This window comes from Amblyraja radiata, chromosome 14 (assembly GCF_010909765.2).
Source record: "Amblyraja radiata isolate CabotCenter1 chromosome 14, sAmbRad1.1.pri, whole genome shotgun sequence".
Taxonomy (NCBI): domain Eukaryota; kingdom Metazoa; phylum Chordata; class Chondrichthyes; order Rajiformes; family Rajidae; genus Amblyraja; species Amblyraja radiata.
In genome coordinates, this window is record NC_045969.1 from 34,867,649 (window position 1) to 34,886,877 (window position 19,229).

The 19,229-nt window shown below is 44.4% G+C and overlaps 1 protein-coding gene across 1 annotated transcript in view; it reads right to left on the bottom strand.

Moving 5' to 3' along the window:
• Nucleotides 1-915: 915 nt before the first annotated feature.
• The window catches only part of LOC116980671 (cytochrome b-245 heavy chain), a 31,647-nt gene continuing 13,333 nt past the window's right edge, over nucleotides 916-19,229 (bottom strand). Inside the window, exons 7-13 of the mRNA XM_033033120.1 lie at nucleotides 18,741-18,870; nucleotides 17,858-17,950; nucleotides 16,327-16,580; nucleotides 14,674-14,836; nucleotides 11,090-11,236; nucleotides 4,684-4,808; nucleotides 916-2,618 (exon numbers count right to left, since the gene is read on the bottom strand). Of these exons, the coding sequence (XP_032889011.1) occupies nucleotides 2,492-2,618; nucleotides 4,684-4,808; nucleotides 11,090-11,236; nucleotides 14,674-14,836; nucleotides 16,327-16,580; nucleotides 17,858-17,950; nucleotides 18,741-18,870 (1,039 nt within the window). The 3' untranslated portion in view covers nucleotides 916-2,491. The remainder of the gene's footprint in view (nucleotides 2,619-4,683; nucleotides 4,809-11,089; nucleotides 11,237-14,673; nucleotides 14,837-16,326; nucleotides 16,581-17,857; nucleotides 17,951-18,740; nucleotides 18,871-19,229) is intronic.

Below are 19,229 nucleotides of genomic sequence, written 5' to 3' on the forward strand. Positions count from 1 at the left end.
GGTGCTGGAGCTGGAGTGAGGGCCGAGCCCGGGGCTTGGGATGGGGCCGTGACTGGGGCTGAGAAAGAAACCGCCGCTGGAACCAAGGACGAGCCTGGGTCTGGAGTCAGGGATGAGCCGGAGATGAAGTCGGGGCCTGCACTGGAGCACAGGCAGCGGCCGAGCTGACGGCCGGAGTCTACAGCTAGGGCCGGGCCGAGTACGAGAACCAGGCCGAGTTCCAGGCCCAGGTGCTTCTCTACGACCTGGGTAGGTCCTGGGGCAGGGAATGCGAGTGAGGGGAGGAGGATGAGGGAAATGTGGAGGGAGATGGGATGGGGAGTGGGGTGGTAGAGATGTGGGGCGGGGGGGGGGTGTGGAGGAGGGAGATGGGAAGGGGTGGAGGATGCCCGCTCCCTAAATACCCTCACTCCCACCTTCTCTACCCCCTTCCCTCTATCCCCCTCTATCCCCCTCCCTCTCTACCCCCTCCCTCCCCCCCCACTCTACACCCTTCTCTCTCCCTCTACCCTCCTCCCTCTCTCTCTCTCTCCCCCCCCCCCTCTCTCTCTCTCTCTCTTTCCTCTCTCTCTCTCTCTCTCTCTCTCTCTCTCTCTCTCTCTCTCTCTCTCTCTCTCTCTCTCTCTCTCTCTCTCTCTCTCTCTCTCTCTCTCTACCCCCTCTCTCTCTACCCCCTCCCTCTCTACCCCCCTTCCCTCTCCACCACCCCTCCCTCTCTACTCCCCCTCCCTCTCTAGGGATGGAAGAGGGAGGGTGAAGAGGAGGAGGAGGGAGTGCTGGGGGATGAGATGTACTTGCGCATGTGGGGGCTATGCGTGTGTGGTGCAATATTGCGTTGGGGGAATGCGTGAGTGGTGCAGTATTGCGTTGGGGAGCAGACTTGGGCTAGTCAGTATTAAAGATTGTCTTCTCTTGTATTGCGGAAGAACTTTATTTCAACATGCAATCTCTAATCATTAAGAGCAGATAGTGAAAAAATTTGTTCTATTAAAGAAAATTGTTGCATATTTCTAAAAACTGAAATCTTGTTTCCGAAGGGATTAAACAATATTTACACAGTATGTGGATAATAATACAATTAGTTCAATCAAGTTGTGATTTACAGCATATTAGCCGAAACCTTGTGGCTTATTAATACAAATGCAGCAATTTGTCCAAATGTCCCAAACTTTGGATACTTTTCTATTGACCTGTGGGGTTTAAATATGTCTTCAAAGATCTTGATTCCTGACTTTGTCTGATATGATACAAAGTGGACTTTATGTAGAGCTCCATCACCTTAGATGACCCCCTTCTTAGATATGGCCTTAGAAATGAGAGGGCAGATTTATACAAACAAATATCAGATGAACAGATGGCATCTACGTTTCGGAACGGGTCCCTTTTTTCAGACTGGACGTTTCGGGCCAGGACCCTTCTTTAATCCCATCCTTTTCTCCAGAGATGCTGCCTGACCCACTGAGTAACTCCAGCTCTTTGTGTCTGTCTTTAAAATTAATCAATACTCTGAAGACTTTGTGCAATATTTCCAAATGCAAGGGGTAATCACAGAAATTTGTAGTGCATGGGGTCTAGGCAGTGTTATTTGAAAATAGTTGATGCCATCTTGGAAATGGGATTGTTATACATGATATGATGAATTTTTATGTAATTTCCATTCTGTCCTCTTGACTGATCGGACATGAATAATGTGCAACTGGTGCATTAGAAAATAATGTTTGATCTGTATTTTATCCCATATGGAGCAATTTGCATTTATACTTAAATTGGGATTCATATTTGGATTTAGTTTAGTTTAGCGATGCAGCACGGAAACAGGCCCTTCGGCCCACCGGATCCGCACCGACCAGCGACCCCCCTACCATTAACACACACCTACACCCAGTAGGGACAATTTACACTTATTCCAAGCCAATTAACCTACAAACTTGTATGTCTTTGGAGTGTGGGAGGAAACCGAAGATCTCGGAGAAAACCCACACGGTCAGAGGGAGAACATACAAACTCCGTACAGACAGCACCCGTAATCGGGATTGAACCCGGGTCTCCAGCGCTGTAAGGCAGCAACTCTACCGCTGTGCCTCCGTGCCACCCCTTGAATTTATCTAGAGATCCATAAATTTCTACAGACAATGACAGCCCAAATAAACATGTAGCGCACTTCAAACCGTAAACAGATTGAATTCCATACCTTGATACATTATTTCACTGGACAATGAGTCTAGGTTTAGGTGCACAGTAATGTGCAGGCAAGCATCTCAAGTTGTGATTATTTTCAAGTATATTACATAGAGATAATGAGGATTCTGGAACTATGATGCAAAAGCCCTTAGTTTGGGATATACAGTAAACCCAAGCCTAAAACAAACAAAAGACAAGCTATTTTAAGAACAATGTGTTAATATAACTGTTGGGTCTTGCCATTTGGTGAGGCCCATTGTTAAAAGTTGAAACCTGCTCTGGACTCAGTAGAAAAATATTGGTGCCAGAACTAAAAGTTTTCCTTATTAAAGATAAAGTGAACTCCTCTGGGATCACCAGATGAATGGGCACTGCTCATCCTATTTAGGACTTTAGCTAGAGATGCTGGCCCACAGAGGAAGACTCCCACGTTGGTGCTGTAAAATAAAAAGAAAAATCAGTGACTTCTTTCTTAATAAATATGGAGACACAAGGAACTGCAGACGCTGGTTTACAAAAAGACATAAAGAGATGGAGTAACTCAGCAGATCAAGCAGCATCTCTGGAGCAGGAGGTAAAGGGACGGGTTGGGTCGGGACCCTTCTTCACTCTGGACATTGAAGAGGGGATCTGACCCGAAACTTTGCCTATCCATGCTCGCCTGAGATGCTGCCTGACCTGCTGACTTATTTTAGCATGTTGTCTCCTTTAAAAAAAAAAAACCTTCACATTTTTTTCCAATTGGACTGTTACTTCTGCATTAAATTCAATTAAGACAGAAATTCAATTCTCAAAACAAGATCAAGTATTAATGCATTCCTGTTCTTTTACAGCCCTGAAAGTGCAGAACATATATCTAAATTAAGGATGTCAGAAAGCATGTGAGAGAGAAGCAGTTTTAACATTTCAGCTTAATTACCTTTTGTCAGTCTTGGGGGCAGGGTGAAAAAAAGTGTCCTTAAACATGTAATAAGTATAAAGTAATGTGGGGAAGGGAGGAAGGGAACAGGGTTAGGAACGGTATGAAAGGCTGGTGATGGAGTGGATGGAAGGAGAGTTTAAAGGGCAACTCGGGGAACTGCAGACGCTGGAATCTTGAACAAATTACAAAGTGCTGGAGGAACTCAGAGTCTGTGGGTGACGTTTTGTTAGGTGACGTTTTGGGTCAGGGCCCATCTTCAGACTGATTAAATGTTGAGAGGCAATATAAATAATGACGTGTGGCAAAACTAGGCTGATAATAGCACAATAAACAAAAGTTGTGTCCAGAGGTGGTGGAATTAGAAACAGGAAAATGCAGCTGTCTGAAAGATTGAGGCGTTGAATCTCCAGAGCTCAGTGTTGAGGAGAGTGTAGGTGCGAGAGAATAAGACCTGAATAGGGCTAAAGCCATTAGCACACATATTAACTCCTTGACAAGAGTGGCTTCTGATCGTTTTACACCGCTGTTTGAGAACCCACTGCTTCCTCCTTCAATCAAAGGACCGAGCAGCCCTCCTATTTACCAGCACCCTCCTATGTTTAATTTAGTTTTGATTACAGCATGGAAACAGGCCCTTTGGCCCACTGAGCCCATGCCGAACAGCGATTTCCCACAACTCAAGTACTTTCCTAAACACGAGTGACAGTTTACAATTTTCTTTACCGAAGCCAACTAACCTACAAACCTGTACGTCTTAGAAATGTGGGAGGAAACCGGAGCTCACGGAGAAAGCCCACGCGGTCACGGGGAGAACGTGGTCAGGATCGAACCTGGATCTCTGGCACTGTAAGGTAGCAACTCTATCGCTGCGCCACTGTGCCGCTCTAATTTGTCTCATGGAACAAATTATATTTACTATTTGACTCAATATATTTCCTTCAAATGAAAGGCATCAGGTTGGTCTTGCGCGTGCCCCAATTACACCTTCCTTCTGTTGGATCTTTGGAGCATTCTTTATTTCAACGAAATGAAAGGATCAAATGAAAGTCCTGCCATTCTCTCTCTCTGCTGCCTGCAGCTGGCCCTAGAGCAGTGAGCAGCTCACATATCGATGTCCAGCCCAGTGAAGTGGAGAACCAAACTGCTTTCATTTAAGCAAACATCAACATCTTGTATCAATAAAGAATAGAAACCAAAGCAGCAGTAAAAAGGATTATGTCATCAATCCATTTAGTGTGGAGCTACAGTAAGGAAAAAGGCACTACAGCCCATTGAGTCCATTCCACACTAGTTCACGCTAGTTTGATGTTATCCCACTTTCACATTCACTCCCAACACACTATGGGGGAAATTTACAGGGGGCCAATTAACCGACCAACCAGCAAGTCTTCGGGATGTGGGAGGAAACCCATGCGGTCACAGAGAGAACGTGCAAACTCCACATGGTTAGCACTCAAGGTCAGGATCGAACCGGGGTTTCTGGCACTGTGAGGCAGCGCTCTCCCAACTGAACTCAAAAACATGTCAAAAATAAAGTGGGTCAGCACCTCAGACTCAGCTGCGTTTCCCACTATTCCTACCTTGGATGGTTGCTTGCAATGTTTCCGAATTCAACGTCCCAGTTTGGTCTCCCATACAAGGTCTTTTGCTTGAGTCCGGTGATGACATCAGTCTGTGCTTCATGGTGCATGGCAAAGTGAGTTGCCTAAAGTAAGATTTGGCATCGTAATTAGCAAGTCTCACTAAATCAAACAACAACATGATTATCCACCAATATATACTTGGTAAACATTAATGCAGTAATGCACATGAGAAAGTAAATAGAGATATGAGGATTGATCATCCTATCAGTGATACAATTCAACAAGGCAGGTTAAAGGTCAAATTCTATGTTAATTGGCCAAAATAGTAAAGAGTATGCCGATATTAATTGGCCGGCACAGTGGCGTAGCAGTAGAGACTGCCAGAGACCTGTGTTCAAACCTGACTACAGGTGCTGTCTGTGCAGAGTTTGTACATTCTCCCTGTGAGGACAGTTCATCCTAGACTGGGTATTGTGTAATGAGGAAGGATTAGTTAGCGATCTTGTTGTGCAAAGCCCCTTGGGCAACAGTGACCATAATATTGGTGGAATTCTGCTTTGGGATGAAGAGTGACACGGTTAATTCAGAGACTAGGTTCCTGAACTTAAAGAAAGGAAACTTTGAAGGCATGACATGGGAATTGGCTAGGATAGACTGGCAAATTATACTTAAAGGGTTGACAATGGCAAAGATTTAAAGACCGCATGGATGAACACCAAAAATTGTTCATTCCTGTCTGGCGAAAAAATAAAACGGGGAAGGCGGTTCAACTGTGGCTAACGAAGGAAATCAAGGATAGTGTTAAATCCAAGGAAGAGGCGTATAAATTGGCCAGAGAAAGCAGCAAACCCGAACTGGGAGTAAGTTAGAACTCAACAGAGGAGGACAAAGAGGTTAATTAAGAGGGGGGGGGGGGGGGGGGGGGGGGCATGAAATAACGCTTGCGGGGAATATAAAAACTGACTGTAAAAGCTTCTTTAGATATGTAAAAAGGAAAAGATTAGTGAAGACAAATGTAGGCCCCTTACAGTCAGAGACAGGTGAATTTATAATGGGAAACAAGGAAATGGCACTTTGGTTCTGAGGAAGACACAAATAATCTCCCAGAAATACTAGGGGACCGAGGATCTAGTGGGAGGGAGGAACTGAAGGGAATACACATTAGTCAGGAAATGGTGTTAGGTAAACTGAAGGCAGATAAATCCCTAGGGCCTGATGGTCTGCATCCCAGAGTACTCAAGGAGGTGGCCCTAGAAATCGTGGATGCATTGGTGATCATTTTCCAATGGTCTCTCGACTTTGAATCAGCTCCTGTGGACCGGAGAGTAGCCAATGTAACTCCACTTTTTAAGAAAGGAGGGAGAGAGAAAACGGGGAATTATAGACCATGTGGCCTTTCATCGGTAGTGGGAAGATGCTTGAGTTCATTATTAAAGTTGTAATAGCAGCGCATTTGGAAAGCAGTGACAGGATCAGTCAAAGTCAGCATGGATTTATAAAGGGGAAATCATGCTTGACTAATCTTCTGGAATTTTTTGAGAATGTAACAAGTAGAATGGCGAAGGGAGAGCCAGTGGATGTGGTATATCTGGACATTCAAAAAGCCTTTGACAAGGTCCCACACAAGAGATGAATGTGCAAAATGAGAGCACATGGTAGGGTATTGACATGGATAGAGAACTGGTTGGCAGACAGGAAACAAAGAGTAGGAATTAATGGGACCTTTTCAGAATGGGGTGCCGCAAGGCTTGGTGCTGGTACTCCAGTTATTTACAATATATGTTAACGATTTAGATGAGGAAACTAAGTGTGACATCTCCAAGTTTTCGGATGATACAAAGCTGGGTGGCAGTGTGAGCTGCGAGGAGGATGTTATGAGGCTGCAGGGTGAATTGGATAGGTTGGATGAGTGGGCAAATGCATGGCAGATGCAGTATAATGTGGATAAATGTGAGGTTATCCACTTTGGTGGTAAGAACAGGAAGGCAGATTGTTATCTGAATGGTGGCAGATTAGGAAAAAGGGTGGTACAACGAGACCTGGGTGTCCTTATACACCAGTCACTGAAAGTAAGCATGCAGGTACAGCAGGCAGTGAAGAAAGCTAATGGCATGTTGGCCTTCATTGCGAGAGGATTTGAGTTCAGGAGCAAGGAGGTCCTACTGCAGTTGTACAGGGCCTTGGTCAGTGGGGGTACTGCGAGTTGGTTGCCCTGCTAGCAGCATGTTCATTATTTCAACTTTTTTGGGTTTTTTTTGGCGTGTCTAATGTTAGTTTAGGTGTCTCTTGGTGGGGGGTGGTGGGGGGGGGGGGGGAAAGGGGGGAACCACTTTGGGTCGCCTCCTCGACGGAGAGGCGACTTTTTCCATGTTGCCTCCCTCATGGCCTAACAGCTTGGATAGGAGCGGCTTTTCCCGGAGTCAGGCCCGGAGCATCAGCAGCAGGCGCAGCATGGACTTTTCCATCGCGGAGCAGGCGAACCCTTGCAGAGGGTCGCCAGATAGGAGTGCTCCGATCGCTGGCCTGGTGACTTTGGCATCATGGGGCTGTGGTCTGCGGAACTTCTAGCAGCGGGCGGAGCGTGGACTTACCGTCCGGAGTCTGGAATCCCTTGCCGGGGATTGCCGGAGCAGAGCTCCGACCGCCGACCTGTGGCCTATAACATCCTGAATCCGCGGTCTTCTGTAGGAAAGTGCCAATTCGGGACCTCCAAGCTGCGGAGTGTGTTTGACAGTCCCGGCGTCGGAATTTAGATCAACCCAACGAGAGGGCCTGTACATCGGGGCGTCCGTAGCGGCGACTACGGAGGCTTTGTGTCCCGACCATGGGTGGACAAAGGAGGAGGACTGGCTGAACTTTGTTGCCTTCCACCACAGTGAAGAATGCTGTGGTGGATGTTTGTGTTAAATCTTATTGTGTATTGTGTGTTCTTTTTAAGTGTATCGCTGCTGGCAAATTCATTTCACTGCACATTTGGGTGCATGTGACAAATTAAATTGACTTTGACTTTGACTTTGAGACCGCACCGGGAGTATTTTGTGCAATTTTGGTCTACTAATTTGAGGAAAGACATTCTTGCCATTGGGGGAGTGCAGCGTAGGTTCACCAGGTTAATTCCCAGGATGGCGGGACTGACATATGATGAAAGAATGGATTGACTGGGCTTGTATTCCACTGGAATTTAGAAAGATGAGAGAGGATCTTAGAGTAACATATAAAATTCTTAAAGGGTTGAACAGGCTAGATGCAGGAAAAATGTTCCCGATGTTGGGGGAGTCCAGAACCAGGAGTCACAGTTTAAGAATAAAGGGTAGGCCATTTAGGACTGAGACGAGGAAAAAAATGTTCTAAAGAGAAATGGGGAAATGGCAGGAACGGGGTACTGTTTTTAGACGATCAGCCATAATCATATTGAATGACGGTGGTGGCTGGAAGGGCCGAATGGCCTACCCCTAATTTTCTATGTTTCTATGTCTATGTTTCTATCCATGTGCTCTTGAGATGCTCTCTGGCTTGCTGAGATACTCAAGCACTTTGTGTCCTTTTGTGTACAAGGATTTGCCTTAATTGCTTGGGGCATTGATTGTAAGAGTCATGAATCCACATTCCAGCGTGATTAAACTTAGGCAAGGATGGATTTGGAGTATTGTGTGCATTCTGGACGCCCCATTACAGGAAGGATGTGGAGGCTGGAAATGTCAAATGCTGGAGGGCAGACCTTTAAGGTACAAGTGGGAAGGTTTAACGGAAATGTGACGGTTAGGTTTTATTACCCGGAGTGGTGGGTGCCTGGAACATGATAGCAGGGGTGGTGGTGGAGGCAGATATGATAGTGGCATTCAAGAGGCTTTTAAATAAACAAATGAATATGCATGGAATGTCGGGATATGGATCATGGTCAGGCAAAGCGGATGAAATGCGTATTATGTTTGACGCAGACATCATGGGAGGAAGGGACTGTTCCTGAGCTGCACTGTCCTATGTTCTATGTAAATGAACTGGACATGTTTAGGAAACATAATATAGAAGTGTACAAGAACTAAAACTTAGCAAAGTGACAAATGATGAGGAGAATCATAGATACATAGAAAATAGGTGCAAGAGTCAGCCATTTGGCCCTTCAAGCCAGCACCGCCATTCAATGTGATCATGGCTGATTAACCACAATCAGTACCCCGTTCCTGCCTTCTCCTCATATCCCTTGATTCCGCTAGCCCTAAGAGTTCTGTCTAACTCTCTTTTGAATTAATCTAATGGATCGGCTTCCACTGCCTTCTGAGGCAGAGAATTCCACAAATTCACAACTCTTTGGATGAAAAAGTTTTTCCTCATCTCAGTTCTAAATGGCCTACCCCTTATTCTTAAACTGTGGCCCCTGGTTCTGGACTCCCCCAACATTGGGAACACGTTTCCTGCCTCTAGCATGTCCGATCCCCTAATAATTTTATATGTTTCTATGAGATGTCCTCTCATCCTTCTAAATTCCAGTGAATACAAGCCCAGCCCAAATCAGAACAAACTTTGGGAAGATGTAGACATGCTGGAGAAATAGTCAATATGTGAATGATGAAACTTATTGCAAGTAAATCTGAAGTGACTTACTTTGGAAGGAATAAAATGGAGAGTTAGCATGGCTCTGTTTTGAATGGATATAAGAATACAGATACTTGGAGGTAGACATTCATAAATCTGTCAAATGTGGTGAGACAAGCTGACAATGCATATACGTAGAAATATGGGATGTTGGCAGTGTAAGAGGGTACTTTGCTTACAAAATTTTTAAATCTTTAGCTGGGCTTCAGATAAAATATTGTATTCCATTCTGAACCACATATTTTAAGAAGGATGTTGAAGTGTTGGAGAGGTTAGGGTGTTTCTTCAGTTATGAAAGTAGATAGAGTGGGATTATTTACAGTGGAGCAGAAAGGTTGAATGGGTAAAACTAAAAGGGATATTGAAAATGCTGAGAGTATTTATGACTGTGTGAGTGGAGAAACGTCTGGCAGATACAAGGAACTGCAGATGCTAGTTAATACACAAAAAAAAACACAAATTGCTGGAGTAACTCGGTGGGCCAAGCAGCATCTTTGGAGAACATGGATGGGTGATTTTATTTTCCCATTCTGCCCCCATAACTCTGTAAGTTCATTTCACTCATGGGCCTTTCCAATTTCCTACCAAAATCAATCCATGGTTCATTGCAATGTGTCTTGTAACTGTGATGCAATCAAAGCATTTCCCCCATGACAAAAGCTTCTTCAAGATGTGATTTTTTAAATGTGTGGTTTAACATTTACCGGATTATAGCAGCTGGTTGAATGACTGGAAACTTTCAATTCTGCAACATTTGGGGAAGTTTGAAGTTGCTAATAACTTGAAGATCAGAACACAGCTCAAATCAGATCTGCATGACTGGCTTGGGTCAATGTTTTTGCATTTGTTTGGACAACAGCAAAGGGCATTTAAAAAAATGCAATTCTGTATGCAATATTAACATAGAGAGAACTCTGCAGCATAAATTGCATCCAACAGTAAGAACATCTAAATAACTGAAACTTAAAGTTTAATATGATGAATTATGCAATGGCTTTGTATTACAGTAGAGGAAAAATCGTTGTTAATTTGTATATATTGTCAGACTACTTCAGAATGGGGATCACAATTTGAGCCCTAGCTGTACTTTGCTTAGACTCAGGGTCTGCAAGTGTGTCCTGATCTAACTGACATTGGTCCATTTAGCAGGAACTAGGCATCAATTCATGGTCAGTTCCTGTTTTGTGGCTGGCACCAGGCAATTAACTGAGCCTCACCCACCCCAGCCTCCTTTCTTTCCTCGCCACCCCCCACCCCCTCCTGAAAACTGGCTGACCTAGCAGCGGTTTTCCTCCCCACTAGTACCATTTACAAACGATACACAATTCACAACTTTACTCTCTCCGAGTTTAACAATTTGCAACTCTTTATCCTCTCAGGCTCATACCTATTTCCCCAACTCTGGCCCTCAAAGAAAAAGCTGGCCAACAAATAACCCCCTCGCCTGTGTTCACCTATTACCAGCTATGCTCTGCCCTGCCCCTTCTCTCCCCCAGCTTTCTTTCCCACCACACCCCCCCCAACTCCCACCCTGCCTACAATCAGTCTGAAGAAGGGTTCCAACACAAAACGTTACCCATCCACATTCTCCAGGGATGCTACGTGACCCGCTGAGTTACTCCAGCACTTTGTGTCTATCAGTGATTCTTCTTGAGGTCACTCTTGCAAGCTTTATTCTCTGCAGATTGACTGTTATATAAACCAAGGAAGAGCTCAACTAAATTCCAGATCTGAGTTTTTTTTCATCAAGATTTCTAGGATAATGACTGCAGTTTGAGTTTAGTAAAAGTAATAAATGATAAATAATCACCTGGTTCTCATCCCATCCAGTGAGATAAATGTTGTAGCTCAAGAAGTTGGAATTGCCTCTTTCAAGCATTTGAGACTCGAGGGATTGAAGGAGGTCAGCAAACCACTCAAAAGCACTTGTTTCTCGGCAGAGCCAGTAGAAATAGATCTAAGAAAAATTAATAGTATCAAACTTACTCAAGTCAAGAGTGCTTTATTGCCATATGTCCAATTTGGAGCACGGAAATTCTTACTATTATTTGCAGCAGCATAACAGATATGCAAACACGTGTATGTGTTTCTGTCTGCATATATATATATATATATATATATAGACACACACATATATATATATATATATGCATGTATGCTTGTATGTGTGCATATAAACATAAATAACACAACCTCGGTATCTGCTATGCAATTTGTCTTCTGTGGCATTATTATCCTAAATTGTCTATATACTTTTTACCAGCTCTCTTTTCCCGATCCCCATTAGAATTTGTTTTCACCCAACACCTTTATATGTTTACCTCATTCATCGTCATTTATTGGAGATCAAAGGTGCAGATTGATACACAACAGAAACGTCCATAGATCAGGGCGGCTCAGTGTTGCTGCGGGTAGAGCTCCCCCCCTCATGGCACAGGAGACCCAGGTTCGATACTGACCTCCGAGTGCTGCTGTGTAGAGTTTGCACATTTTCCCTGTGACCTTGTGGGTTTCCAGGCACTCCGGTTTCCTCACAAAAACGTACGAGTTTGTAGATGAATCGGCTGCTGTAAATTGCCACTCGGAGTAAATGCGAAAGTGGGATAACCAAAAATACTAGCGTGAATGGCTGGTCAATGGTTGGTGTGATGGGTCAAAAGGCCTGTTTCCATGCTGGATCCTTAAACTTAAACTTACACTTCAATCTGCTCTTCTCTTCCAGCAGGTAATTGTAGTGATCAGCATCACTTTTACTTCCCCCAGAATATAGCTGATTTTCTTATTAACATAATATCCCTCCTCCCTACTCGCCACCTCCCATTGCTATATTGAGATTAACTGAAGTAAAAACATCCTGTTATTACTTATTTTAATGGTACATTCATTTACTGCAGACTAAATAAATGTTATGAGAGAAAAAAGAAAGGGCATTCCTGGCAGGTGCTCATTTCATCACTAATATGCCTTCAAATAATCCACGTGTGAAGACTATAGCCACAGGACACGGGGATAGCAAACAAGGGATTCAGCATGTTTGGAAGATGAACGGTTTAATTTCAGTTACACAATTATAGTTGGAAGAAAATATAATAGACTGTTTTTTTTTCAAATCTGGCTCTAAAACCCTTTGAAACCACTAAAATAGCCCCCTGTGACAGGGGCAATTGTAGGTTTAGTACTTTCCACTTTCAAGGAATGCAGAATATGAGATATCAGAATCTAATTAAAATTTGGATTTATAAAGAGAGTAAAGGATCAGTGATAGCCTGTACGGGTAAAACTGAACTGATTGGAGAAGTGAATTGAAGCAGGAATGTAAATTTAATGAACTTTGAAGTTTGAATAGGAAAGTTTTAGATGGGGTAAGGGTCAAATGCGGACACATTGGACTAGCTTAGATGGGATATCCTAAGATATATGTCTATAAAGCCCTAAATGGCTTAGGAGCAGCATATTTTACAGAGTCCTTCCTTCCCTATGTCACTACTCGAGCGCTCAGGTTTTCTGAAGCCGGCCTGTTAGCCTCTCAATGCCGCAGCAATAAGAAAATTGGTGCAGCAGCCTTTTTCAATTACGCTCCCAAGCTGTGGAATACCCTACCCAAGGCTATGAGAGACACCCACTCAGTTGACATTTTTAAACAGCAGCTAAAGACTTATCTTTTTAATCAAGCTTTTAACTGACTTTACTTCCTTTGTCCTTTTACACTCTCAATTTTATATTTTATATTTTTATACAAATCTGTGCTATTAACTGTCTATGTCCTTACTGTTTTAAATTGTATTTTTGTTTAGACATGCGTTTTTGTGGAAAGCACTTTGGGTTGCATTCAATTGCATGAAAAGTGCTATACAAATACACTTACTATTATTATTATTATATCTTGGTTAGCATGGATGAGTTGGGCCTGTACATATGCTGTATGATTATAATAAATTTGGGCAACCCTTCCCCACCACCTCTGGACTAGGCGTCAATCTGGGGTTGTGGTTTCAATAAGCCACTAATACCAATACCAGGAACGACAACGTTTTAAAGTATTCTATAGCCCAACTCATAATATGTAACTGATTGCAATAGTGGACCTGTTTAATATGGGAAATAGGGCCTCAGTTCCCATTGAGCGCAGGAACTGGTTTGAGTTTCTGGTCGGGAGGAGATGCAGAAAGGGGAAGTCTTCAAATAAAAAGTGCTTTGCTACGCACTCGAGATTCAGCAATCTGCAAAACTATCGAGATATTCAGATCTGTCTGGATAACCAAAGTTCATCTCTAGGCTAGATTTTAGACGTTAGAGATAAAGCGCAGAAACAGGCCGTTTGGCTCACTGGGTCCACGTCGATCAGCTGTGCACTAAGACTGTCCTACAACTAGGGACAAATTTCACAATTTTACCCAAAGCCAATTAACCTACAATCCTGTATGTCTTTGGCGTATGGGAGGAAACAGGAGCACCCAGAGAAAAGCCACGCAGTCACAGGAGAACGCCCAAACTCCGTACAGACAGCACCCATAGCCAGGTTTGAACCAGGGTCTTTGGCACGGTGAGACAGCAACTCCACTGCTGGGTCAGTCTATCGCCCTGACATTCAGTTGATGTGGAGATGATGATAATTCTTCTTCTGTGCTATCTGCACTTCATGAAACGATGATTCAGGGTCTCAGAATCTCTGATGATCTTAAGTCCACAGTGGGTAGAGCAAGAGCATCTTGGAATCATCTCTATCCAAGACCGCAAGATATTGCAGCGAGTTGTGGACGTCACCCAGACCATCACCCAAACCAACCTCCCTTCCATTGACTCCATCTACACTTCACACTGCCTCGGCAAGACCACCAGCATAATCCAGGACCACTCTCACCCCGGGCACTCCCTTTTCTCACTTCTCACTGAGAGGTATAGAAGTTTGAAAATGCATACTTCCTCATTCAGGGACAGCTTCTTTCCAGCTGTACTCAGGCAACTGAACTGTCCTCTCACATGCTAAAAAGCGCTCCTGATCTCCCACCTACCTCTTTTGAGACCTTTGAATTATCTTTAATTGGACTTCATCGGACTATTTCTTGCACTAAATGATGTGCCCTTTATCCTGTATCTGTACACTGTGCACAGCTTGATTGTAATCATGTATAGTTTTTCCACTGACTGGATAGCACGCAACAAAAATGCTTTTCACTGTATTGTCACATAACAATAAACTAAACTAAATTAAATTAAGAGCAATTGACCAGGGGGGAACTAACACTTCTTGTTGAATTCTTTTGCATCAGCTGATCCTCTAATTCTTACTGTGGTATGAATAATTGAATCAAAATAAACGTCATTTAAATTATGCTACTCAATTCTTCCAAATAAAGCAAATCTCTCAAATGTAATGTGCACATTGTGCATTACCTTCTTCAGTTTCAGATTCGGGTCAGAGTGGGTGTATTTGTACCAGACAGATTTGAGAACGGATGCAAAGGGAGTTACTCCAATCCCCGCTCCAACTAGGACAGCAGTTTCGTACAGAAGGACATCTTCACTGGCAGTGCCAAAAGGCCCATCAACTGCAATACTGAAACAAAGTAAAAGCTCAAGTCAAAAACGAACGCTTCTCATAGCTGTAGACACAATGAACTGCAGATGCTGGATTCTTGAGCAAAACATAAAGTGCTGGAGGAACACAGCAAGTCAGGCAGCATCTGTGGAGGGAATGGACAGGCAACGTTTCTGGTCGGGACCCTTCTTCAGACCTGAGATTTCATCTGTCCTTTTCCGCCACAGATGCTGCCTGACCAGCTGAGTTCCTCCATCTGTTTATTATTTTGTTCAGGATTCCGGCATCTGCAGTTTCTTGTGTCTCCATATCACTGATAAATACTAGTCAGAAAGATCTATGGCTCCATATTCACTTTCCAATTTTTCTTTTTCTCAAAGAAATATGCTCCCCCTTTTAAACCAGTACTCATTAACATACAATTTTGCCCAATTTTTAATTTACAGTCAACGTATTTATAAAAATTTCCCTTTTTACGAAACTACTCAAAATTGTCAACATATTAGTGAATACTCCCTCTTCCCCTCTCTCCCATCAGGCAAGAGGTACAGAAGTGTGAAAAGGCAAACCTCCGGTCAGTTTCTTCCCAGCTGTTATCAGGCAACTGAGCAATCCCATCACCAACTAGAGAACAGTCCTGAGCTACCATCTACCTCATTGGAGACTCTCGGTGCTGGACTTTATCTGACACTAAACGTTGTACCCTTTATCCATATCAGTACACTGGATGGCTTGATTGTCATGGTGTAAAGTCTTTCCCCTGACTGGTTAGCACGCAACAAAAATATCTTTCCACTGTACCTCATACATGACAATAAACTAAACTAAACCAAAATTAAAATCTATGACTCTATAATTTTTCCATGAAATTAACTTCCTAAAGGACCTGTCCCACGAGCATGTGCCTGCATGCGGCAAGCGCGACCTAACATGGTCGCTTGAGCCGTACGGCCTCGCGGGGCCGGTCCCACTTCGATCGCCAGAGCCGTATGGAGTTGTGCGGAGCTGGTCCCGACATCGCGCAGGGCTCCAAAAAACTGACCGCGTTCAAAAATTCCGGCGGCAACGGCCTGCCGGCCCGCAGCCGCATTGAGGCCGTACGCACCGCCTCGACGGGCGTGCGCAGCGTCTCAACGCCGTACGCAGCGTCTTGACGCCGTACGTCACGCGCGAACTTCCCGCAGACTTCGCTCGAACTTCACGTCACTCACTTGACCTCCGCGCGGCCCCCGCTTCCAGTTTGGTCGCACTCGCCGCATGCAGGCGCGTGCTGGTGGGACCGGCCCTGTACGGGGATCACTCGACCTCCGCGCGGCCCCCGCTTCCAGTTTGGTCGCGCTCGCCGCATGCAGGCGCGTGCTGGTGGGACCGGCCCTGTACGGGGATCACTTGACCTCCGCGCGGCCCCCGCTTCCGGTTTGGTCGCGCTTGCTGCATGCAGGTCGCATGCTCGTGGGACAGGCCCTTAAAGGTAATATTGGCTGCTCGAGACAGCTTCAAATAGATACCTGGGAAGTTTCCATGCCTCTCGGAATTCCTTTTGATCTCCACCGCACACTTTGAACAGACTGTCAGACCAGTCTCCCACTCGTCTCACATGGATGCTGAAGTGGTCTTCCTCTGGGGACGAGGTCAGTGTGAAAGGATGCCACTCCAGACTTGAAATCTTTGAGCACTGGACAAAAATGTACTGGCCAACCTCCATCTTAAAACCTCGCTTTTTCATCTGGAGCTCCAGCACTTTGGACGGGTGGATAACAACCTGCAGGTAGATATAAGGGTCATGTGTGTTTAATTTTCACATGTACTGACAACAGCACAATTAAATTCCCTCCACAGATGCTGCTTGACCCGCTGAGTTCCCCCAGCACTTTTAATTTTGCTCAAGATTCCAACATCTGCAGTTTCATATGTCAGTCTGAAGAAGGGTCTCAACCCGAAATGTCCCCTGTCCATTCCCCCCACAGATACTGCCTGACCTGCTGAGTTCCCCCAGCACTTTTAATTTTGCTGTGAACTGTTAAGGAGTATTTTAGTATACAATTTTGCTTTTAGATTCATACAGCGTGGGAACAGGCCCTCCAGCCCAACTTGCCCATTCTGACCATATCTACACTAGTCCCACTACTCTGGCCCATATCCCTCTGAACCCATCCTATACATGTACCTGAAATGTTTCTTAAACATTACGATAGCACCTGCCTCAACTACTTCCTCCAGCAGCTCGTTCCACATACCCACCACCCTTTGTGTAAAATAGTTACCCCTCAGGTTCGTATGAAATCTTTCCACCCTCACCTTTGAACCTAAGTCCTCTGGTCCTCGAAAGGAACTATTTTCTTCAAAAAATATTTTTCTTTCTCTGTTCTTGAGTTTCATAGCTTCCCAGATTGCAATAGAGATCGGCTATCTGATTCTAGGATCCTGCAAATTCTATTACAAAACTATCCTGAGGTGAAAGAGATTCCACAGGAATCTCTCCCTACCCTTTCCCTTGGTGCTCCAGTTGAGAAAGTACCAAAATGGAGCCCTACTTTGACATTGTGACAGAGGGAGGCCTGTGACTTTAGACACACGGCGTGGAAATAGGCCCTTCAGGTGCGCGCCGACCAGTGATCACCCCGTACACTAACACCATCCTACACACTGGGGACAATTTACAATTTACAGAAGCCAATTAGCCTACAAACCTGCACGTCTTTGGAGCGTGGGAGGCAACTGGAGCACTCGGAGAAAACCAGTGTGGTCACAGGGAGAAGATGCAAACTCCGGACAGGCAGCACCTGTAGTCAGGATCGAACCCGGGTCTCTGTCGCTGTAAGGCAGCGACTCTACAGCTGCGCCACTGTGCTGCTCCCTGTGCTAAGTGAGGTTCAACCATTTGACATGATGCATCGAGCAGTTTACATCATAGCATTCTTGGTGGAATTTTCTATTTTGAAAATAATAACAGGAATTCTACCCTAATAACTCTCATAACCGAATGTTGGATAAATGGCAAGGCTGCATACAATGAAAACAAATTAAAGAAACACTTACCTTAGTGATGACAATCTTCTGCTGGGATCTCCAGAACCGCACAAATATCTCACAGACGTACAGAGCCATTGGACCAACTACCCATTTCCATGTCTATAAAAGCATCAATTTGGCTTGGTAAGAAAGTGCAGTATAATGGACTCATTTTTTTTAGTTTTACAGATACAGCACGGAAAAAGGCCCCACCAAGTCCACGCCGACCAGCAATCACCCACACACACGAGGGACAATTTTCACAAAAGACACTTAATCTACAAACCCGCATGTCTGTGAAATGTGGGGAGAAACCGGAGCAACCGGAGAAAACCTGCACGGTCACACGGAGAACGTGCAAACTCCGTACCGATAGCACATGAGGTCAGGATTGAAACCTGGTCGCTGGCACTGTATGGTAGCAACTCTATTGCTGCACCACTGTGATTTTCCCACTACTATCATATCAATTTAGTTTAGTTTATTGTCACGTGTACCGAGGTACAGTGAAAAGCTTTTGTTGTACGCTAACCAGTCAGCGGAAAGACAATACATGATAATAATCAAGCCATTCACTGTATACAGATACACAAATAATGTACAATGTAAGATAGTCCGGGGGGCAATGAGGTAATGGCAGTTCAGGACTGCTCTCTAGTTGTGGTAGGAAGGTTCAATTGCCTGATAACAGCTAGAAAGAATCTGTCCATGAATCTGGAGGTGTGCATTTTCACACTTCTATATCTTTTGCCCGATGGGAGAGGAGAGAAGAGGGAGTAGCTGGGATGCGACTCATCCTTGGTTATTCTGTTCTCCTATCATGATAGGAAAGTGCAGTAGAATAGATCACTATTAATAAAGCGTCTTAAAGAAAAGTTGTTGTTTTAAAAGTGAATCGACACATGCATACCATTGGTGGATTCCCGGAAAATATAGGCTTGGGACATTGGGGATCAATCCCCCATTGAGAATATTTGTCCTTGCAGTAGGTGATGTTATGCTCCTTCAGACTTGCCTCTGTCTGACCTCGAACGATTTGTCTGCAAGGAAAAGTTCCATGAGAATGTTTTAAAGAGACATTTGACCTAACTTTTCAATCAAATGTGGATGGAATAAAGAATTTATTGTCGCTATTTTTCAGAAATCTTTACAACTGGACGTAGACAGCACAATGGCGTAGCTGAGAGCTGCTGCCTCACACACTACACAACTTGGTTCGATCCTGATCTCGGGTGCTGTCTGAGCAGAGTTTGGATGTTATCCCTGTGACTGCGTAGATTTTCTCTGGGTGATCTGCTACCTCCCACATCCCAAAAATGTGTGGGTTTGCAGGTTAATTGCTTCTGCAAATGCCCCTAGTGTGTAGGGAGGGGATATAAAAGTGGGATAATATGGAACT